Below are 22,003 nucleotides of genomic sequence, written 5' to 3'. Positions count from 1 at the left end.
AAAAAAGAAGATTCCTGTCTGAAACAGCAGATGGAAGCGGAGCCTTCAGACATCATTGGAACCTGAAGGGACAATCTTATGTGCTAAATGGGAAAGTGGGGGTCTAGATATTGGGATTATAGTGTTGGTTCTTCCATAAATTGGCTGTCTGATTTGGGTCAATTATTTCTCTGTAGACGTCAGTGCCTTCATCTAGAAAAGGAAAGAGAGCAGTAGGCATGTGCAGTTTCTTTTAGCTTTAGAATCCTATAATTGGCCAGGCGCGGTGGCTCACGCCTGTAATCCCAGCACTTTGGGAGGCCGAGGCGGGTGGATCACGAGGTCAGGAGATCGAGACCATCCCGGCTAACACAGTGAAACCCCGTCTCTACTAAAAATACAAAAAATTAGCTGGGTGTGGTGGCGGGTGCCTGTAGTCCCAGCTGCTGGGGAGGCTGAGGCAGGAGAATGGCGTGAACCCAGGAGGCGGAGCTTGCAGTGAGCCAAGATTGTGCCACTGCACTCCAGCCTGGGCGACAGAGCGAGACATCGTCTCAAAAAAAAAAAAAAAAAAAAATAGAATCCTATAGTTACATAAATGAGATATTGCAAAGACGTGGTTAGATCAGGCTTGTCTATATAGGTGAAAAGAAACTAGGCCATTGTAAAGTACTTTATTCAATGATACAGCTGTAGAAAATCCTAGGCTAAATCTAAGTAACCCTAGGCTAAATCTGATCCTGAAAATACATCTCATACCCTCAAGATCAAAACTGCATCTCTGTAGGTTGAAAGCATAGAGGTAGAAAACATACAGAGTTATAAGAAGTTCTCGCAAAATGATCTAACAATCTTTCATCCTTTGGTTATAGATTTTCTATATTTGCCCTGAGCACATAGGTTTCATCCCTTTGCTTTAAGACCCTTGATGGCTATAATTAATGCATACATCAAAATGAAAGAAGTCTGAGGTGTTTTTCTTTTGTTTGGAGCCTTTGATCAACCAGTAAGCTACTCAACTTAGTCTTATAAGGATACACAGCAGTGTTGGTAGTCTTTGAAGTGGTAAATGCCCTTCATGTAGTATTTGAGCATTTATACCAGCTGCATAGAGTTCTGTCTGGAACTGGACTTATAACATAGATTGGGTCCAGCCACTGACATTTGTTAACTCTGATTTATTTTTTTAATTTCATTCCAGTATCCTCACTTCCCATTCATCCTATATCATTAGTAGGCTTTTGTCATTTGACATAGTAGATATAAAAGCATTTTCTAAACTAAAATGCAATACAAATAGGAGGTTTGTTTTTTAAAAATGGAAACCTCATTTATTGTTTTATTTGATACCTACAACAACTCATTTTTAGTTGGGGAGGCTAAGGCTTAGAGAAAAGTAAGTTGCTCAAGGTCTCATAAGTGGAAAGTGGGAGGGCTGAGTATGGAACTAAGTCTTCCTAAATTATCTGTTCCATTGTAACATAACTATCTCTCTTAGTTGTTCTCAACCCTGATTACACGTTGGACTCCCTTATGGTGCTTTTAAAAAATACAGGGCAGGGTGCAGTGGCCCATGCCTGTGACCCCAGAAGTTTGGGAGGCCGAGGCGGGCGCATCACTTGAGGTCAGGAGTTCTAGACCAGCCTGGCCAACATGGCAAAACCCTGTCTCTACTAAAAATACAAAAATTAGCCGGTTGTGGTGGCAGGCACCTGTAATCCCAACTACTCGGGAGGCTGAGGCAGGAGAATCGCTTGAATCTGGGCGGCAGAGGTTGCAATGAGCCAAGATCATGCTACTGCACTCCAGCCTGGGTAACACAGTGAGACTCCATTACCAAAAACAAAAAAAGGCTAGGCATGGTGGCTCACACCTTTAACCCCAGCACTTTGGGAGGCCAAGGTGAGCAGATCACTTGAGGTCAGGAGTTCCAGACCAGCCTGGCCAATATGGTGAAACACTGTGTCTACTAAAAATACAAAAATTAGCTGGACGTGGTAGTAGGCACCTGTAATTCCAGCTACTCAGAAGGCTGAGGCAGGAGAATTGCTTGAACCCAGGAGGCAGAGGTTGCAGTGAGCTGAGATCACACCACTGTACCTCCAGCATGGATGACAGAGCAAAATTCTGTCTCAAACATAATTAATTAGTTAATACTGATACCTGCATTCCATCCAGACCTTTGGAATCAGAATTTCTAGAGGAGTTGTCTTGGGTCTCTAGAGAGATTTTTGGGAGATGAGAAAGAAGAATGATCTGTAGGCTGCAGTAATGGTTGAGATTTGAGCTGCCAGTGGGTAGAATGTCTTTGGGCATTACCTAATGCTGACCTCTCTAGCATGGCCTCAGTATGTGCCTGGGGGATGCATAAATGATTGGAAAGAGAAGCTGTAATTGAGGGCCTGTAATAGGTGATGCTGAGTTGCAGAATTCCATGTGGGAAAGCCTGGTTCCTGTGGTTAGGATCTGGAGCCTTTGGTTTATTCTAAGAAGTCTTTCAGCATTTAGTTTGAAATCTTTTTCTGGCTGCATTTTCACAAGCAAAGTGGAATTCTCTGAGCTTGGGAAGAGTTTAGCAAAGTTAATTTTAACATTGGACTGTGTCAGTGTTTATCTCTCCAAGTTTGGAACGTTTTACTGCCTTGAGCTCAGATTAGCTCAGTGGAGCCAATGAGAGGTGCTGCTTAAAAATAATTTTTTTAAAAAAAGGCCAGTGATTTGTGCTAAAACTTTGATGGCTATACCAAGACATGGGATTTTGCAGTGTCAGCCTCATTTCCCATGCTATCAGAAAGCCAGGTGGTCTAGGTCAAAGATAGGGTTAAAGTTGGGATGGGTGAGGTTGGAAGCTTCTTTTCCCACTTCATTTTCTCAATCTCAAGATCTCTAGATACATGAAATCAAGATGACTCTTTCCTCTTTCTCACCTCAACCACAGTTTCTCTGTCTTAATGAATGGGCTGAGAAACCTAACAGTTTTTTATATTAATGACAACTCATGTTTGTAAAGTTCTTTAGTTTACAAAGCACATATATTTCCTATAACTTAACGAATTTTTTTTTTTTTTTTTTTTTTGAGACAGTCACGCTCTGTTGCCCAGGCTACAGTGCAGTGGCGCAATCTCAGCTCACTGCAACCTCTGCCTCCTGGGTTCAAGCAATTCTCCCTGCCTCAGCCTCCCGAGTAGCTGGGATTACAGGCACCTGCCACCATGCCTGGCTAATTTTTGTATTTTTTAGTAGAGGCAGGGTTTCATCATATTGGCCAGGCTGGTCTTGAACTCCTGACCTCAGGTGATTCGCCCGCCGCGGCCGCCCAAAGTGCTGGGATTACAGGCATGGGCCACTGCGCCCAGCCAAGAATTCTTAACATCGTTATAGGAATCCTTATTTAGATATAAGTCTTCTGTCAGTTATATATGTTACAAATATCTTCTACTGTGCTCTTAGCTTTTATTAGATTAAGTAAATTCCCCTGTAATCTTAGACAGATGCTTGGCATGGTGTGAGATAGAATTTTAATATGGTCAAATTTATTAATTATTTCCTTTCTAATGCTTTGTGGTTGTATTTTTGAAATCTTTACCTACTCAGGGACATGAAGATTTTTCTGTTGAGTTTTCTGTATTCATGTACATGAACACATGATCTGTAAATTGTAATAGTTCTTTTTCTTTCTTTGTAATCCTCCTTTTACTTCTTTTTCTTGCCTAATTGCACTGGTTAATACCTTCAGTACTATGATGAATAGAAGTGGTGAGGAGGAATACCCTTCTCTTGTTTTTAATCTCAGGAAAAGCTTTCAGCATTTTAGAATTAAGTATGATGTTTGCTCCAGAGTTTTTGGTAATTACCTTTTATTAGATTAAGTAAATTCCCTTGTAATCCTAGTTTGCTAAGAGTTTCTAATCATGATTGATATCACATTTCAGCAAATGCTTTTTTCCGCATTAATTGAATTGATTATTTTCTTCTTTATTTTCTTAATATAGTAAATTACATTCACTTTTTAAAACAAATTGAGATATAATTCACATGCCATACAAGTCACCATCTTAAAATGTACAGTTCCGTGGTTTTTAGTATATTCGTAAGATTGTACAACCATTACAACTAATTCCAATACATTTTCATCACTCCAGAAAGAAACCTCATACTCATTGCAGTCATTCCTCATTTCTCCCTTCTCCCCTGGCAACCACTAATCTACTCTCTGCCCATGGATTTGCCTATTGTGGACATTTCATATAAATGGAATTACACAGCATATGGCCCTTTGTGACTGGCTTCTTTCACTTAGCATAATGTTTTCAAGGTTCATCCATGTTGTAGCATGGATCAGGACTTCATTTCTCTTTATGGCTGAATAATAGTATATGGATGTACTACATTTTATCTATTCGTCACTTGAGGGACATTTGGGTTGCCTTCACTTTTCGACTGTTATGAATAAGCTAATGTGAACATTCACATACAAGTTTTTGTGTGGACATAAGTTTTCATCAGATTCCTGCAGACATACTTCTAGTCATCATAAAAAATTTGCAACCGCAGCAGTAGTCCCAGGGATACTGTAGCCCTGGGATATGGGACCATCAGGATCCTAGGTTTGGTTTATTTTCTCCATCGTGTCTTCCCTCAGTCCGAAGCTCTTAGTGCCTTCCTGCCTGCAGTCATGTGCTTTGTGAATCTGGTAAGAGTTTATGAAATTTGGTTGACTTGCTGAGCAGGTGGAAAGATGGAAGAAAGATCACAGTTTACTTCTCTTGGCCTCTGCTTATTCTGTTTCTTTTGGAAATGCCCTTTCCCATCTCGGTCTGGCTAACCCCTATTCATCCTTTATGACTTCTTTCAGGTATTATCTTCTCCAGAAGGGTGGTTTATTACTTACCTTCATCTGTACACAGAGCATGCACCATTGTCCTATTTTGCAGATTGAAGACTTGAAACTCAGACTTTCCCTGGGTCACCCAGTGAGTTACTGGCAAAAATAATACTGAATCCTTCCTCTGAGATTCTTTCCACTAACAGAAATTTCTTTTAATTCCCTGACCTCAGCTGTTTAGCTCCTGGGTTTGTGGTGATCAGCCAGTGAGACAGTGACTGGCAGAGCTTGGTGAAGGGCTGTACACAGGTGAAGGGGATGATTGTTACTTCCAAGAAGGGATTAATTGGGTTCCAGGTGGCTCTGGGACTGTATGACTTCTCCATTTCTCTCCTGTATTCCTGCCTCTTGAATCCTGTTTCCTGCTGGTGATCCCCAACTGGTGAATACTCAGTCTAAATATTACACAGTACCAGGCTGGGTGCGGTGGCTCATGCCTGTAGTACCAGTACTTTGGGAGGCCAAGGTGGGTGGATCACCTGAGGTCAGGAGTTCGAGACCAGCCTGGCAACATGGTGAAACCCCCGTCTCTACTGAAAATACAAGTAACTGGGTATGGTGGCGGGCGCCTGTAATCTCAGCTACTTGGGAGGCTGAGGCAGGGAGAATTGCTTGAACCGGGGAGGTGGAGGTTGCAGTGAGCTGAGATCACGCCATTGTACTCCAGCCTGGGCAACAAGAGTGAGACTCTGTCTCAAAAAAAAAAAAAAAAAAAAAAAAGATTATACAGTACCGAAGCTAAATCCTGCCACCTAGACTTCCCCGTTCCTTTTACTTCTCTCCTCTCCCACTTCAACCAAGTCATTGCTATTCTTGTACTCCACGTCTAATCTATGTTAAACTGTTATTTCAGTTAGTAGTTGATTCCAGTCAAATCTCAGTAGGGATCAGGGGTATAATAAAGAGTGAAAGACTTGATCAGGTGGACTACAGTCATGTGCTCTGTGAATCAGAACAAGTCAACTTACGTCCCTGGGCCTCTTTCCTCAGGGAATGGGATCATGGTCTCTAGAGTCACTCCCTGATATTTTCTTTATTTTTTTGAGACACAGTCTCACTCTGTCACCCAGGCTGGAGTGCAGTGGCACAATTTCAGCTCACTTCAACCTCTGCCTCCCGGTTCAAGCTATTCTCGTGCTTCAGCCTCCTGAGTAGCTGGGATTACAGGCACGTGCCACCACGCCCAGCTAATTTTTGTATTTTTAGTAGAGACGGAGTTTCGCCATGTTGGCCAGGCTGGTCTTGAACTCCTGACCTCAAGTGATCCACCTGCTTCAGCCTTCCAAAGTGCTGGGATTACAGGCGTGAGCCACCGTGCCCGGCCATTCCCTAATATTTTCTAGAGTGTTCTTTAAGTAAGTAAGCCATGTGCTGTATTGAAATTCAGAAGTACAGTGATTGTAATTGGAAGTGGTAATTTTGGTCCTCAAGAAGCTTACATTTTGGATTTTTAAACTAGCAAGGAATTATATAAGACAGGAAATGACTAGATGCTTGGTGGTATAGCAGACTCAGTGTCTTGGGAATTAACAGGAAGAAGAAAGGTCAGGAAATCCTTCCTGGAAAAAGTGGGACCTGAGCCAGTCTTTAAAAGATTGCTGAGATAGGGAGAAGGAGAAGAGAGCATTCCAAAAAAGGAGAAGAAAAAGCGAGCAAAAACTTGGAGGTGGGAATGTGTGAGATATATTCAAAGGTTGCAGGGTAAAGAGTGCTCAGTAGAAGCAGAGCTGACTTTAGCATTACCCTGTGTGTTCATGTATTAAATGATTTCATTTCCCTGGAACTTTTTTCTGTAAACCACTCATGCTTTGAGCTAACTTTCTTTTGGGGTCTCCTTTACCAATGTTTCTTATGCATTTGACAGTTCATGCCTGTGATGTATTATATAGTATATCAATTATATATAATAGAAATAATGTATAAACATGCATAGATATAAAAAGTAAAAATTGAAATAAAACACAAATATAATTGTACTTCCCTAAGTGACTAGATCAGAGGGAATTTAGAAACAGAAAGTAGTTCCAAAGCCCTGCCACATGTTCCAGTGCATTCTGGCTATGAGAAAGACAGATGGACTTACGTCATAAAGGACTGCTTGACTTGGGGCCCTGGTATACCCCTTAGCCTTCTCTTTCTCAAAGCAGCTGCTTCTGAGAGGGAAATTGCCAAGTGCATAAATAGCTTAAACCCTAGCACTTGGTATGTAGGCAAATGGTTCTCATTAAGATACTGAAGAATGAATGTTTGGAATCAGACCTGGGTTCAAATCCCAGCTCTCAGTAGCTGTATGAGTAAATTACTCAGTTTCCTCATCTGTAAAATGACAGTAGTAGTATTTATCTCATAGGATTGTAAGAATGATGGTAGTAATATCTATCTCGTAGGATTATAAGAATGAAGAAAAATACTATATTGACATCATGGTTTGTATACATGGCAAATTCTTAATGCCATTTCTTCTTACTACACTGAAGTATGTTTTCTTGATTCAACTTGAAATTTTTTAGGGGAGGAAAAATAGAATGTAAAGAACCTTGGCTTTGGTGCCAGACTTTTTGGATTTTAATTACTTAATGATTGTAGGCAAGTCTGTTCCCAAATTTTCTAATCTACAAGTAAAACTTACCTCAGGATTGTGGTGATTGTATTAGATGATGTGTATGAAATACCTATTTAAAACTGTGGGATGCCATCTCAGGAAGGAATCTTAACTGCAGAGCTTTGAGAAAGCATAGCTTCTTGTTTTCATAGACTCACAGAATGTAGGCGCTTGAGGGACCCTTAAGATCATCTAGCTCATCATCTCCCTTGTTTAGATGAGAAAGCAGAGATCCTGGTCTCTCTCTTTTTCTCTCTACACACACACACACACACACACACACACACACAGTGGTGAGGTAGACGTGAAACTGGCTTGAACTCTAGACCTTTTTGCTTTTCCTTCTCATTTTGCTACCTTTTATCAGGGTTTTGCTGGGTCTGTGGAGGTGTTAGAACTTCAGAATTTCTTTTGGTTAGTGTGTTGAGCTCCCAGACAGCAGGGTTTTAAAATAAGGTTCACAGGTGCTGGGTAACAAGTATTGTGAAAGTCAGGCCAGAGCTGCTGAAATGAACATTTATTCCTGCCTTGGAGAGAATTTTTGTGTTTTAGGCAGAGTCTTTAAACTCCTTGCCCAGTTGAGTTGAATGTCTGATCATTTTTTCCTTTCTTCACTTACTCCCTGAGCACCTACTTTGTCCAGGTGTGTGCTAGCCTCTAGGAAGCTGTGATTAATTTGACATGGTCCTGGCACTTAGAATTCAGTCTGGTATGGAAGATAAACACTTATAATAGTCAATTACTATTACATATATTGGGTGCTGTGGGAACAAAGAGGGTAAAGAACCACCCAGCCTAGAGATCAAGGAGGGCTTCACAAAAAAGATGACACCCTATATCTACTGGCTAGTTACTGGTAAAACCAGGACTGTTAACTCTGACAGACGTTCTTTTTGCCCCTCCCTTTATTTTATTGTTTTTTGTTTTTTTGAGACAGGGCCTCACCCTGTCACCCAGGATGGAATGCAGTGTCATGATCTCAGCTCACTGCAACCTCTACATCCTGGGCTCAAATGATCCTCTTGCCTCAGCTTCACAAGTAGCTGGCACTACAGGCATGTACCACCATGTCTAGCTAATTTTTGTATTTTTGTAGAGACAGGGTTTTGCCATGTTGCCTAGGCTAGTCTTGAACTCCTGGACTCAAGCCATCTGCCTGCCTTGGCCTCCCAAAGTGCTGGGATTACAGGCATGAGCCACCATGCCCAGCCACCTCCCTTACTTTAGTTCAACAAGAAATTAAGTCTTTAAACATGCATTGAGTATCTGCTCCAATCCAGGTCCGTAATTGAGCTCTTCTACATATGTGAAATATTAATAGATAGACTTTGCCCCCTCAAGGAGACTACAGCTCAATAAAGAGCTAAAATAAGCCTAAAAACAATAATGTTCCTGTTTTTTATTTCCTTTTCCCTGTTTCTCTTGCAGCAAATAAAAAGAAAGAGAAAGAGCGACCAGAGATTTCTCTCCCTTCAGATTTTGAACACACAATTCATGTTGGTTTTGATGCTGTCACAGGGGAGTTTACGGTAAGTCCTGGGTCACAGAAAGGTCTTTAGTCTTTTAGAGTTCTGGCTGTGGACTGTTAGATTCAACCCTTTCTCATCTTCCTGATGCTTCTATCTTTGCCTGAGACCCTGATTACAATTTTCTCACGTTCATGAGTGGGACACTTTCATCACCAAAATTATATCCAGAGAAGCCTTTCCATATCCATTCCTTAAATAATAAACCTCTGTTAAATGGTAGGCTTGGTAGCAGGCTCTGTGTGGGGCACTGATCATGCAGGAACAGCATCCTATCCTACCATCCTGGAGGTATAGCCTGGTGAAGGAGCAGACATTTTAAGAAATGACTAATACAATGAAAAAGATATTATAAAAGAGGCTTGTGTAAACTCTGAGGGTATAGAGAGAAAGGAATGACTAATAAATGCATTTTTTGCTGCTAGCAAGCGTCAGAGTTAGCTCTGATGTTCTTTCAGGGTCCCCTGTGACTGTGCCTTCCTGTTAGTCTTGCATGTCTCTCTTATAGGGAATGCCAGAGCAGTGGGCCCGCTTGCTTCAGACATCAAATATCACTAAGTCGGAGCAGAAGAAAAACCCGCAGGCTGTTCTGGATGTGTTGGAGTTTTACAACTCAAAGAAGACATCCAACAGCCAGAAATACATGAGCTTTACAGGTATGAGAACTGTGTCCAGGGCAGTCTCAGCAAGAGATGGTTTTAATCTGGGTGGGAAAGCTCACATGCCTATTGGTCTGGGATGAGAGAAGAAAGTAGTGGAAAGAGTGGAAGTGGCACTTTAGCTAATGTTTAATTTTGGAATTTGACAACCAAGATGATGGACTTTGCATCAAACTTGAGTCTGCACTCTGTCACTGCACATGTTTTTTTAAAAATAACATGGTATTATATAGAGAGAACACAGGTTTTGTGCTAGAAGGTCTAGATTCTGACCTTTACTAGATTCTACCAGTCACTTCATTTCTTTGCACCTCAAAATGGGAATAATAATTCCTATCTCAAGAGGCTGTAGTGAGAAATGGTTGGGCACAGTGCCTCACGCCTGTAATCCCAGCACTTTGGGAGGCCAAGGCAAGAGGATCGCTTGAGGTCAGGAGTTCGAGACCAGCCTGGGCAACATGGCAAAACCCTGTCTCTACAAAAAATACAAATATTAGCCAGGTGTGGTGGTGCATCCCTGTGGCCCCAGCTACTTGGGAAGCTGAGGAGAAGGGATCACTTGAGCCTGGGAGGTGGAGTTGCAATGAGCAAGGATCACACCACTACACTCCAGCCTGGGCAACAGAGTGAGACCCTGTCTCAAAAAAAAGAGGTTATAGTGAGAAATAAGTGAGCTGATTGATGTGAGAGTTCTTTATAAGTTGTAAAAGATCACCATAGAAATGTAGCTATCATTGTCATCATTGTTAATATTATTATTAGTTATTTAATAACATTAATGTATGTCTTCCTCAGGGAACTAATTTTTATTAGTTAAATGAAAAACAGGCCAATAAAGAATAAGTTTCTTTAGATGTACCCTAGGTAGAAGGGACTATATTTTTCGGAATGTTTTTAATAGCAGAATTGGGATTAGAACCCAGGTCTCCTAATTCCTATAATGTCACCTTTTGAATTTACTACTTGCCCCTAATAATGTTATTTGGAGGCTCTCCTTCCACAGCGGACCAGCATTCCATTGTTTTGCAGGTGTGAGAGCCAAAGAAGGCCTTTCTAATATGCTAAATTAATAGTGGGCTAATCTTTTAATTTCTAGGCTCTTTACTCATGTTGCCTCCTTCAAATGGCAGTATTGTTGGGAAGATGAGAACCAGGATGAACTAGTGAATTTTGAAGGATGCTTTCCCCAGCCAGTATCTGGCTTGTTTCAAGGGCACAGATGGTGGAGATGACAGGCTGCAGCTTCACTCATACTGCTGTGGTGGTGCCCAGGAGAGGGCCATGCATGTGCCCAGCAGTATTTCCTTCCTCTCATCTGGCCCCGCTGAGTCTGTCTCACTTACTCCATTGAGGGACTGAGTCATTTCAAGGAGGAATTGGGGTGGAAGGCTACTGAGGGGGAAAGTTTTCTAGTCAGGAAATTAGAGTTTATGTTTAAGGAACTTGTCATAGAAACATCAGGTTAGAGGCTGTCTTTGAAAACCTCAGTGGCTAAGTCTTTGGAAGGCTCTTTCCTGCGTGTATGTATGTAAATATGTGCTAGTGGCATGTAAATGTGTATGTAAACAGAGACATAGCCCTGTGGGTTTGCATATATTTGGAATTAAAGCCCACTTAAGTATTCATGAACAAAGATAAAAGTCCACTCAGGTATTCACGAACGAACATATTTATAAATATACACATTCAGGTAATTATGTGTATGTTCATTCGTACATGCACATATGAACAATATTGAGTGTATATGTACAGATAAGTGTGTACATCTACTTTTGTATGTACAAATTTGTGTACATGTATATGTATGCAAGAATTTTAATTTTCTATAAGTTGAAGACTAGGGCCAACTCTAGGCAAAATTGCATATTTGGCACAGGTTTTTTTAAGTGTCATATCTCTCCTTTCCCTATTTGCCATCCTCTTATACTATTAGTTATGATAATACTACCTCAATTTGTAGATGCTCACATGTGAATTACCTCATATGATTCTTTTGTTGGAGTCCTGTAGTGTGACCTTGGCTCACTGCAGCCTGTGCCTCCTGGGCTCAGGTGATTCTCCTGCCTCAGCCTCCTGAGTAACTGGGACTGCAGGCGTGCACCACCACCCCCAGCTAATTTTTGTGTTTTTAATAGAGACGGGTCACCATGTTGGCCAGGCTGGTCTGGAACTCCTGACCTCAAGTGATCTGCTTACCTCGGCTTCCCACAGTTCTGGGATTACTGGTATGAGCCACTGAGCCTGGCTCCCTCATGTGATTCTTATGATGGCCTTAGGAGATTGGCAGGGCAAGGACTATTATGCTCATTTTATATACTCAAAGAAATTAATTAGGCTCAGAAGTTAAATGACATACCCCAAGTCACTCAGCTGATACATGATGGAAATGTATTTTAAGTTGGGCCTTTATCTCCTTTGCTGCCTATAACTGAAGCACTATCCTCCATGCTAATTTTTTTTTTGTCAAATATTTCTATTTTTTCAACACTTAATTTTTTTTTTTTTTTTTGAGATGGAGTCTCACTCTGTCACCCAGGCTGGAGTGCAGCGGCATGATCTTGGCTCACTGCAACATCCGCCTCCTGGGTTCAAGCAATTCTGCCTCAGCCTCCCAGGTAACTGGGACTACAGGTGCACGCCACTATGCCTGGCTAATTTTTGTATTTGTAGTAGAGATGGGGTCTCACCATATTGGCCAGGCTGGTCTCAAACTCCTGACCTTGTGATCCACCCACCTTGGCCTCGCAAAGTGCTGGGATTACAGGCGTGAGCCATGCTCCTGGCAACACTTAATTTTTTATACCTGTTAGTAGCTAATGTAATAGGGAAAAAGTAGACTAGATTGACAACTCAACTGGGTCTTAGCCCTATTTTGCCACTGACTTATGTGACCTTGAACCAATCTTTTTCCTTTTCTGAACCTCATTTTACTCATCTGTAAAATGAAAGTGCCGGAAGTACTTTCTATTCCGTCATTCTATGCTTTGGAATTTGATTTCGATATATAGAAGTTCATCACGTTTAAAGGGAGTGTTTACTTGTTTTTATATGACATAACAAGTATGCCTATTACCAAAATACCCAATCTTCAAAAATACTAGCAGTACGTAAAGTTGGGGGTAGTGCAGTGAAGGCATAGTGTTGTACTCTGCCAAAGTTGATAGTCTTTTGGACAAGAAAAAACAAATGAATTATGTTTAAAGTATATCCTGAATTTATTTCTCCAGAATACTGCTAGCTATTCTGGATTTGTTATAAGAACATGTTGTCAGAGCTTGCCTTATTTCCTGCTTTGTGGGTTCATGATTTGCTGTAGGGTCAAAGAAGCTGTATCTAGCACTTTCTTACATGATGGAATTATAATTCTACATTCTCTGGGCTTGGTTCTTGGTGAGGAATATATTGGATTTGGTAGAATATTTCTTCTCCTTAATTCCATTAGTGGTGAATTGGCAAAGTCAGTTTTTCTTGGACCCATGGGAATTAAAGAACAAAACTGAAGACATTACCTGGTCTTTAAACTTACTTTCTTGCTAAGATCTCCATTGGGTCTCTCTTTCGTATTTTATGAAGTCTAAGATACCACTGATTGTAAGATGTACAATTATTTACATACCAATCAAAGAAAATAAAGCTGCCAATTAAACCATAACATGCTTTTGATTGTAGGACACACCTCTGTTTCAGAGACGTTAATGTGAAAAAATGTACGTCTCAGAATCAGTGAAACATGGTAATTGCTTCATTGAGGGAGCTTGATTCTATTCTTGGAAAACAAGACCCTACCTTCAATTAGACTTGACAGGATTAATACTTCTCTTTTCCTCAACCTTAGTCCTTTTGTCCTTGTGGGCAGTAGATATGGATATAGAAGGATCCTTTATGAAAGCTGAAACTGGAGACTGGCCATGATTTGGCATGGATGACTCAGGATGGTGCTATGGATTCTTTCCTTTTCTTTTAGGATGCAGATTTTCTTGGCCATTTAAGCCTGACAGTGATATAGCTGATGATGTGGATACAGTTCTAGCATAGTATTTAGAATGAGACCAGAATTCAAATCTAATTCCTCTCTTTAACCTGTGTGTACCCTGGGCAAATAACAGTCATGTGCCACAACAACAGACTGCATATACAATGGTGGTCTGATAATTAATATTATAAGGGAGTTGAAAAATTCTTATCACCTAGTGATTCCTTCCTTAAGTTTAAAATAAATTTAGCATAGCCTAAGTGTACACTGGTAATATCCTACTTAGACCTTCACATTTACTCATCAGTCACTCACTGACTCACCCAGAGCAACTTCCAGTCCTGCAGGCTCTATTTATGGTAAGTGCTCATATAGGTGTATCCTTTTATTTACCTTGTAAGCCATTTTTTTAATTGTACCTTTTCTATGTTTAGATATACAAATACTTACCGTTGTGTTACAGTTGCCTGCAGTAACATGCTGTACAGGTTTGTAGCCTAGAAAGCAATAGGCTATATAATATAGCCCAAGTATGTAGCAGGCTGTACCATCTAGGTTTGTGTAAGTACACTCTATGATGTTCACATAATGACAAAATTACCTGATGACACATTTCGCAGAACATACCCCATTGCTAAGCCACACCCAACTGTACTTAACATCTCTGAACTTCAGTTTCCAAATCAATAAAAGTTGATATAATAATAGTACTCAGAGCCATAATGAGGATTAAAGAAGGTGATATGTATAATGCGTTTAGCATGATATCTAGCCTGTAGTACCAGTCATACTATTACTATTCTCTGAATCTGGCACGTGCTTGACCAGATAGACTTCTTTTGCTGTCCAGAAAGAATTAACTGTAACTGTTTATTGACTAAGTCCCTTGTCTTTCTTCCTGTGCAGATAAGTCAGCTGAGGATTACAATTCTTCTAATGCCTTGGTAAGTCTTTATTTACTCTATTTTGATGTGGGCAGATGTGGAGGTAAGGATCAAGACGGTGTGGTAGAGGCAGAGCCTGAGCTGGGAGGCACTCATATTAGTCACTCCTGCACCCTTGGCCTCAGAATTCCTATCTATCCAATAAAGAAATTAGATATAATAAATAGGGGGTATCCCTTTCAGCTTTAATGTCCTAGAAATTCTTTCTTTGTGATAATTTTTTTATTTTTAATTTTTATGGATTCATAATAGTTGTAAAATGTTCTAGAAATTCTAATTTTGGAACCAGCAGATATGGCTTTAGACTCAATTTTAATTTGTAGCTTTGAACCTTGGGAAAGTCAGTTTGCCTCTTTGAGCTTCAATTTCTTCATCAATAAAATGAGGATGATATACTGTGCCCTCACCTGGACATGTCTTCAGATACCTACATTTAGAAGAAAATTTCCTCTTTGGTCTATGGAGTCTGCAAAACCAAGATTAGTACTAATTGTTGAAGGGAGCAGATTTTATTCATTTAAAGTCATTCATTCTGTCCTCTGAAGTTGTAATGAGTGCTTTGACACTCAAATGGATGTTATAGAAATCATGAAGAATTGGCTGGAGAGTAAACTAGATGATCTCTCTGCCTCTCTCAACTTACAAATTCTATTTCCCAGGGCAATTACAAGGATAAAATATGATGTTGATGTATTTGAAAGGGTCCTATAAATAGTAAAATGTGATGCATATAAGAGAATACTGCCTTTTTTTTTTTTTTTTTAAAGAGACGAGGTTTTGCTCTGTTGCCCAGGCGGGAGTGCAATGGTGTGATCATAGCTCAGTGTAAACTCAAACTCCTGGGGTCAGATGATGCTCCTGCCTCAGCCCTCTGAATAGCTGGGACTACAGGCATAAGCCACCACACTCAGCTAATTTTTTAAAAGTTTTGGTAGAGATGTGGTTCTCATTATGTGTTCTCAAACTCCTGGCTTCAAGTGATCCTCCTGCCTCGACCTCCTGAAGTGTTAGGATTACAGGTGTGAGCCACCACACCTGGTTGCTATTTATTTTTTACATCTGATGTTGTCTCTTGTACATAGGTGGTTATGCCATATTGATTTACTGAACATTTGCAAAAGCCCTAGTTTATACTATGCCAAGTCTGGTGTGAATAAGTGACATTACAGAGATGGTCAGACATGTCCCAATACCTAAGAACCTCCCAGTGTTGAGGTTGAAGACCTCAAGCAGCCAGTTCTTCATGATGCCTGTTTGTGCTTGAAGGCACAGACAGACAATTATAGGGCAGCATGCTAACCTTCATGAAGCCAGGGGCTGTCTCTGACTTGTTAATTGTTATATCCTTGGCATCTGGAAAGTCTTGGCATTTGGTAAACATTTACTGAATGAAAGGTTGGATGTGTCAGAGAAAGCTTCCTGATGGTAAAGTCTGAGCTGAATGAGTTAGTTATCTAGAGCAAGGATTAAGGGGAAATGCGGGTATTCCACACAGAAAGAGAATAGCATGTGTGTGGGCAAGGAAGTTCATGAGGTACACTTGCACAGGGAACTGCGAAGTGGTTATAACTAGAATGTGAATAGTGAAGGAAGTAGAGGTGGGTGATGAGGAGGATTGGTAAGCAGGACAGATCATGTAGCAGTTTGACTTATCTTAAAGGTGATGAGATGCTTAAAGAACTTAAGAAGGAGAGTGGTTAAGTTCTAACACAATACCAAGTCACCATCAAAATACTTTGAACTATGCCTCCACCAGTGGGGACTGGTTTATTCTGAGTCATTTTTACACTTATTGATTATAAAAAACAATATTCACACATTCAGTGCCTTGCAACCTGTTGGATCCTTTCTTACTGACTCTCTGAATCCTCACAGGAGCTTACCGAGGTAAGTTATTATCCTTGTAGATGATAAAACTGAAATGGAAAAGAGTTAATGGCAATAGGCATCTGATTCCCAGCCTATACTGCTTTCCCCTGATTCGTGCTGCCTTTCATCAAATAGAAGAGATGTGATTAAAAGATGGGAAAGAATTTGCAAATATAGGATCTTTGAATAGTAAATTATTAAAGAAGAGGCTTTAAGCCAAATTGTGCTTTGTGGCTCAAATGTCTTTATGCTTTTGTAGGAAGAGTGATAGCTATCAATATTGAGTGCCTATGATGCACTGTGTTAAAAACTTTATATAAGCATGATTAGCCTCACAATTACTTATGTACAAAGTAGTGTCATCTCCATTTCATAGGCAGAGAAACAGTTTCCTGAAGACTTATAATTAGAACCACATTAGAACTGGGGTCTTCTGAATCTCAGTTTAGGGTTCTTTTCCCTGTGGCAAGGAACAAAAAAAGATGTCATTGAGGTCTTATAAAGGAGACTGCAGTAAAGCTGTAGCTATGTTGTTTGTTACTGAGGAGGAAGAGCCCTGGGCTTCATGCCATATGGCAGGGAAGATAACACCTGCTTGGTAAAAACTTGTACTGGTTTAGTATCTACAATTAAAACCACTAAGGCTGTCAAGGACATTGTTCTCCCCCAGTTCAGAACATTTGTCCAGCACTAGCTCAGTGCTCTATATATCCTTACTAGTTTTACATGGAGGATATGTTTTGTATTATGGTAGCATGTCATTATTTTCGTATTGGTTTCACACAGCTGATTCCACTTGTGAAATAATCAAATATAAATGCTGCCTAAGAAATTAAGACTCAGAAAGATTAAGTGACTCACTCCCTACGTTTGAATGAGTTAGTAGTAGAAACCAGCACAAAATTCTGCTCTCCTGAGCATTCATGTATTCACTCATACCTTAAATATTGACTTAGTATCTTCTTTTTGCCAAACTACAGGTGACACAAAAATGAACATGCACTATCTTAATTCTTGAGAAAAAAAATTAATGACCGACTGGGGAGATAAGGGCTGCAAGAGAGGCATGAATAATGTACAATAGGGTTATATTTGATGGAGCGATTTATTCTGCTCCGAAGTACAAGGAAGTTTGCAGAGTTCTTGGGCCTTAAAGCTTTGTTCGTTTAACAAACATAATCTTTTTTTTTTTTTTTTTTTTTTTTTTGAGACAGCGTCTCGCTCTGTCGCCCAGGCTGGAGTGCAGTGGCGCAATCTCGGCTCACTGCAAGCTCCGCCTCCCGGGTTCACGCCATTCTCCTGCCTCAGCCTCTCCGAGTAGCTGGGACTACAGGTGCCCGCCACCACGCCTGGCTAATTTTTTGTATTTTTAGTAGAGACGGGGTTTCATCATGGTCTCGATCTCCTGACCTCGTGATCCACCCGCCTCGGCCTCCCAAAGTGCTGGGATTACAAGCGTGAGCCACCGCGCCCGGCCAACAAACATAATCTTAAAGTCCCTTTTAGCTCTAAATTCTGTTATCTGTGGTTCACTGGTCTGAGATCTGACTCTAAGATTCCATGGCATTTTAATGCCTGATTCTCATTTATGAAATGAATAGTTACCACATGATAAGTTCTTTGGGTGCTGAGAAGTCAAGGACTAGTAAGATCTCTGCTCTTGGTCTCACAATTTTTGTGATGAATCAGAACATGTAAACAAGGATTTATAACATAGTGTTAAGTAAGCATCAGGTAGTGATACCAGGCAGAGAAAAAGGCAGTGCTTTCCTGTGTGATGGACAGCGTGAACGAAAGTTGGGTTAAGGATCCGGTATGTTAGGCCAGAGAGCTTGGACTTTGTGCTGGAGCTGAGGGAGTATTTTAAACAGAAGATTGATGTAGTTGGATATGTGATGTCTAAACTAACATCTTAGATTTCTTTGGAAATTGGATCAAGATAGTAAACTGAATTCATGTGCCCATCTCTCTTGCTATCTCAAATTTCTTAATTTCAGAAAAGATTTCTTAAAAATCAAATTAAAAGCAATGCTCTAAAACAAAAGCATGATATAAATCAACTGTTGTGAGGAATTCATGGAAGATAGAAAGCAGAAAAGGTCAGATTGATCAGAGCAGAAGAAGCCACAGCTTAAAGTATGTGTAAGAGAAGATGCCTAGGAAAATGAAAGTAGCTCCAGAGAAAATGGGCTGAAAGAATATATACAAGAAGCAGGAAAGAGTCATGGGTCATCTTCAAGGGTAAATTAGTTTAATTCTACCTTTGAGACAGTAGAGGCAGCCTCCTCCTTACAGTGAACAAAAGGCAGCAGGTGCATTTGATTCTAAGCTAAAATCAGCTAATTTTCTGAAGAAAGTAAACTGCCTACTTGAGGAAAGCTCTTGCTGTGGGTATAGGGGCCTGAGAGAGAAACAGAGAGGAACCTGAGTTAACTGCGAAATTCTACCACAGATACAAAGAAAAGGAAACAGGAGAAGTAGCTCTGCAGTGAAGGAAAATTCATTAAAGTTTTCCATCCCAAGAGTAAATTTCTCATACTTTTGATACCTGGGAGGAGGGGAATCTCTACTTTTCCATGCCTACATACCCTAAAGTAACACTTGCCAATAACCATCTCTCCGTAACTCACAAACAGATTGTATCAGACCTCCCATTCAGAGTAGGACAGTGCAAAAAACAGACTTACATAAGTTTCAGAAAAACTAATGCTAATTACATACACTAATCTATCCTTCACTTATAAATATGAATGAATAGTCAAGGATCTGCAGACATTTGAGAGAAACACAACATTAAAGAGAGGGACCAAGATAAGGAAGGAAAATTAGCCCCAGAGGAAATAGGTAATTCAGGAAATAACTTTTTAAAAAATCTAGTATTTTCAGAGAGGATCTATAGATGTTTCATCTACAAAAACACCCTGCTATTAGAGCAATCAGAGGAGGAAAGAGTGTTCTTAGTATTAAAAACATAAGACATAAATTTATGGCTGGGCGCGGTGCTCACACCTGTAATCCCAGCACTTTGGGAGGCCGAGGCAGGTGGATCATCTGAGGTCAGGAGTTCGAGACCAGCCTGGCCAACATGGTGAAACCCCATCTCTACTAAAAATATAAAAATTAGCTAGGTGTGGGGGTACATGCCTGTAATCCCAGCTACTCGGGAGGCTGAGGCAAGATAATCACTTGAACCTGGGAGGCAGAGGTTGCAGTGAGCCGAGATTATGCCACTGCCCTCCAACCTGGGTGATGAAGCGAGACTCCATCTCAAAAAAACAAAAAAAGAAATTTATAAGGTTTAAACAACAAATGCATATAAGTGAATAGGGAATTAATGATATAAAATATAAAAGATAGCAAATTTGAGAATAAATGACAATAGAGGGTTGGTCAAGGGGACATAAGCAGAGAACAGAGGCAGCAGAGTGAAAAAATAAAGAAATAATAGAAGAAAAAATTCCCAGCTAAAGAAAGGCATGAGTCTTCAGATGAAGGGCCTATTAATGACCAAGTCAGATAATTGAAAAGAGATCCAAGAATAAAGAGAAAAATCTTTAAAGCCTCCAAAGAGAATATAGTTCATGTCCAAAGGAACATTAGCATCAGACATCTCGTTAGAAATAGTGGAAAAAACAGCAGTATCTTCAGAGGGATGAGGCAAATTGTTTAGAACCAAGAATTCTGTACCTAATCAAACTAACATGTAACCATAAGCTGTCAATATAAAGATATGTTTGGACATGTGAAGATCAAGGTTTACCACCCACAGATCACTTCTGAAAGGCTAAACTCCAAATAGTAATAATAATTATCTCTGGGGTTAATGGTGATTAAGAATACTCACTTAAAAGTATTTTTACCAGCCAGGTGCGGTGGCTCATGCCTGTAATACAAAAAAATTAGCTGGGCTTGGTGGTGTGTGCCTGTAATCCCAGTTACTCAGGAGGCCGAGGCAAAAGAATCACTTGAACCAGAGAGGCAGAGGTTGCAGTGAGCCGAGATCATGCCACTGCACTCCAGCCTGGGCCGCTGAGTGGGACCAAGTCTCAAAAAAATAAAAAAAGAATAAAAAATATTTTTATCCAGGTATTTGATTAAAAAGCCAATTAGGACTTGTAATAAGTAGTTCTCATTCTGGGATCTCCCTTCACCATTGTCTTCGTAATCCCTTTGCATTTTTGTGTTGGTATTCCTATTTTCTCTATGCCATGCCTACATTATTTTTTGTTTGTATTTGGTGGAGCACGTCCTCTAGTAGCTTTAAGAAAGTAAATGGAAAGTAAACATTTAATAATACCTTTCAGGTCTCAAAATGGGGCGTTCTCTATGCTACCCTCATGTTTAATTAATACTTCAGCTGCTTACAGAATTGCAGGTTACACATATTTTTTCATCAGAATTTGGAAAACATTACACTTTTGTCATCTAGCTTTCAGTACTGCTGAGTCCAAAGCCATTTTATTTCTCCTTCCCTGTATATGGCCAATCTTTTTTCTACTCAGAAAGCTTGTAGGATCGTCTTTGTCACCATTGCTTTGAAATTTCACAATTATATTCCTATTTACATCTATTTATACTGCAGGGAGCTTTGTGAACTCTTTCAGCCTGGAAACTCTGCCCTCAGTTCTAGGAAATTGCTTGAATTATTTTGTTGATGATTTCTTCCCCTTGCTTCTTTTGTTGTCTCTTCCTGGAACCTCCATCATTTATATCTTGGACCTCTTTTTTTTTTTTGAGATGGAGTCTCGCTCTGTCACCAGGCTGGAGTGCAGTGGTGTGATCTCGGCGACCTCCGCCTCCCAGTTCAAGCAATTCCCCTGCCTCAGCCTCCTGAGTAGCTGGGACTGCAGGTACACACCACCACGCCCGGCTAATTTTTTTTGTATATTAGTAGAGATGGGGTTTCACCATGTAGGCCAGGATGATTTCGATCTCCTGACCTTGTGATCTGCCCGCCTCGGCCTCCCAAAGTGCTGGGATTACAGGCATGAGCCACCACGCCCAGCCCTAGATCTTGGACCTCTTAAACTAATTCTCCATTTTTTAAAGGATTTTCTCTCTTTTCCTTGAGTTGGTTTTTATTCTGAAGAGTTAGAAGACTTCCTCAACTTCATCTTTCAATTTAATTTTTCATTTCTATTCTCATGTTTAATTTTCAAGCACTTTTTTATTTTAAGAAAATATATAGCATTCTTGTTTCCAGAATTGATATATTTTCTTATCTCTAAGGAAGGTAATGATAGGCTTTCCTTAGATGTTTTTTCCTCCCTGTTTAGTCTGTTTTTTCCAGGTGGCCCTTTGCCTCGTTTGTTTTGGTTTCACACTTTTATGTTAGAGGTTTTCCTTGCATATTCAGAGGTCTGCTCATATTTATGATTGGGGTACTAAAAAGCTCACTAGAATTTTAAGCTCATTGGTGGTGGACAATTCAATACTTTTAATAAATGTATAGAATTGTGCCGCCATCACCTGAAAAAGTTCCCTGGTGCCCTTTTACCATTCATTCAAACTCGCATGCTCAACCCTAGGAAACCACTGATCTGCTTTTGGTCTTTATAAATTTGTC

General features: G+C 40.3%; 1 protein-coding gene across 11 annotated transcripts in view; it reads left to right on the top strand.

The window, feature by feature from the left end:
- PAK1 (p21 (RAC1) activated kinase 1) overlaps positions 1-22,003 on the top strand; it is a 157,861-nt gene that overhangs the window by 89,568 nt on the left and 46,290 nt on the right. For 9 of the 11 annotated variants that reach the window (XM_063641415.1, XM_063641412.1, XM_055283035.2 and 6 more), the window contains 3 exons: positions 8,895-8,995; positions 9,501-9,648; positions 14,531-14,568. In XM_063641415.1, coding sequence (XP_063497485.1) covers positions 8,895-8,995; positions 9,501-9,648; positions 14,531-14,568 — 287 coding nt within the window. Of the gene's footprint in view, positions 1-8,894; positions 8,996-9,500; positions 9,649-12,764; positions 12,771-14,530; positions 14,569-22,003 lie in introns of all 11 variants that reach the window. The other 2 variants (XM_055283033.1, XM_063641417.1) reach the window with 2 other exon arrangements.

This window comes from Symphalangus syndactylus, chromosome 6, assembly GCF_028878055.3.
Source record: "Symphalangus syndactylus isolate Jambi chromosome 6, NHGRI_mSymSyn1-v2.1_pri, whole genome shotgun sequence".
Lineage (NCBI taxonomy): Eukaryota > Metazoa > Chordata > Mammalia > Primates > Hylobatidae > Symphalangus > Symphalangus syndactylus.
Note: the sequence above shows the minus strand (reverse complement) of the source record. Positions and strands in the feature narration are given on the sequence as shown.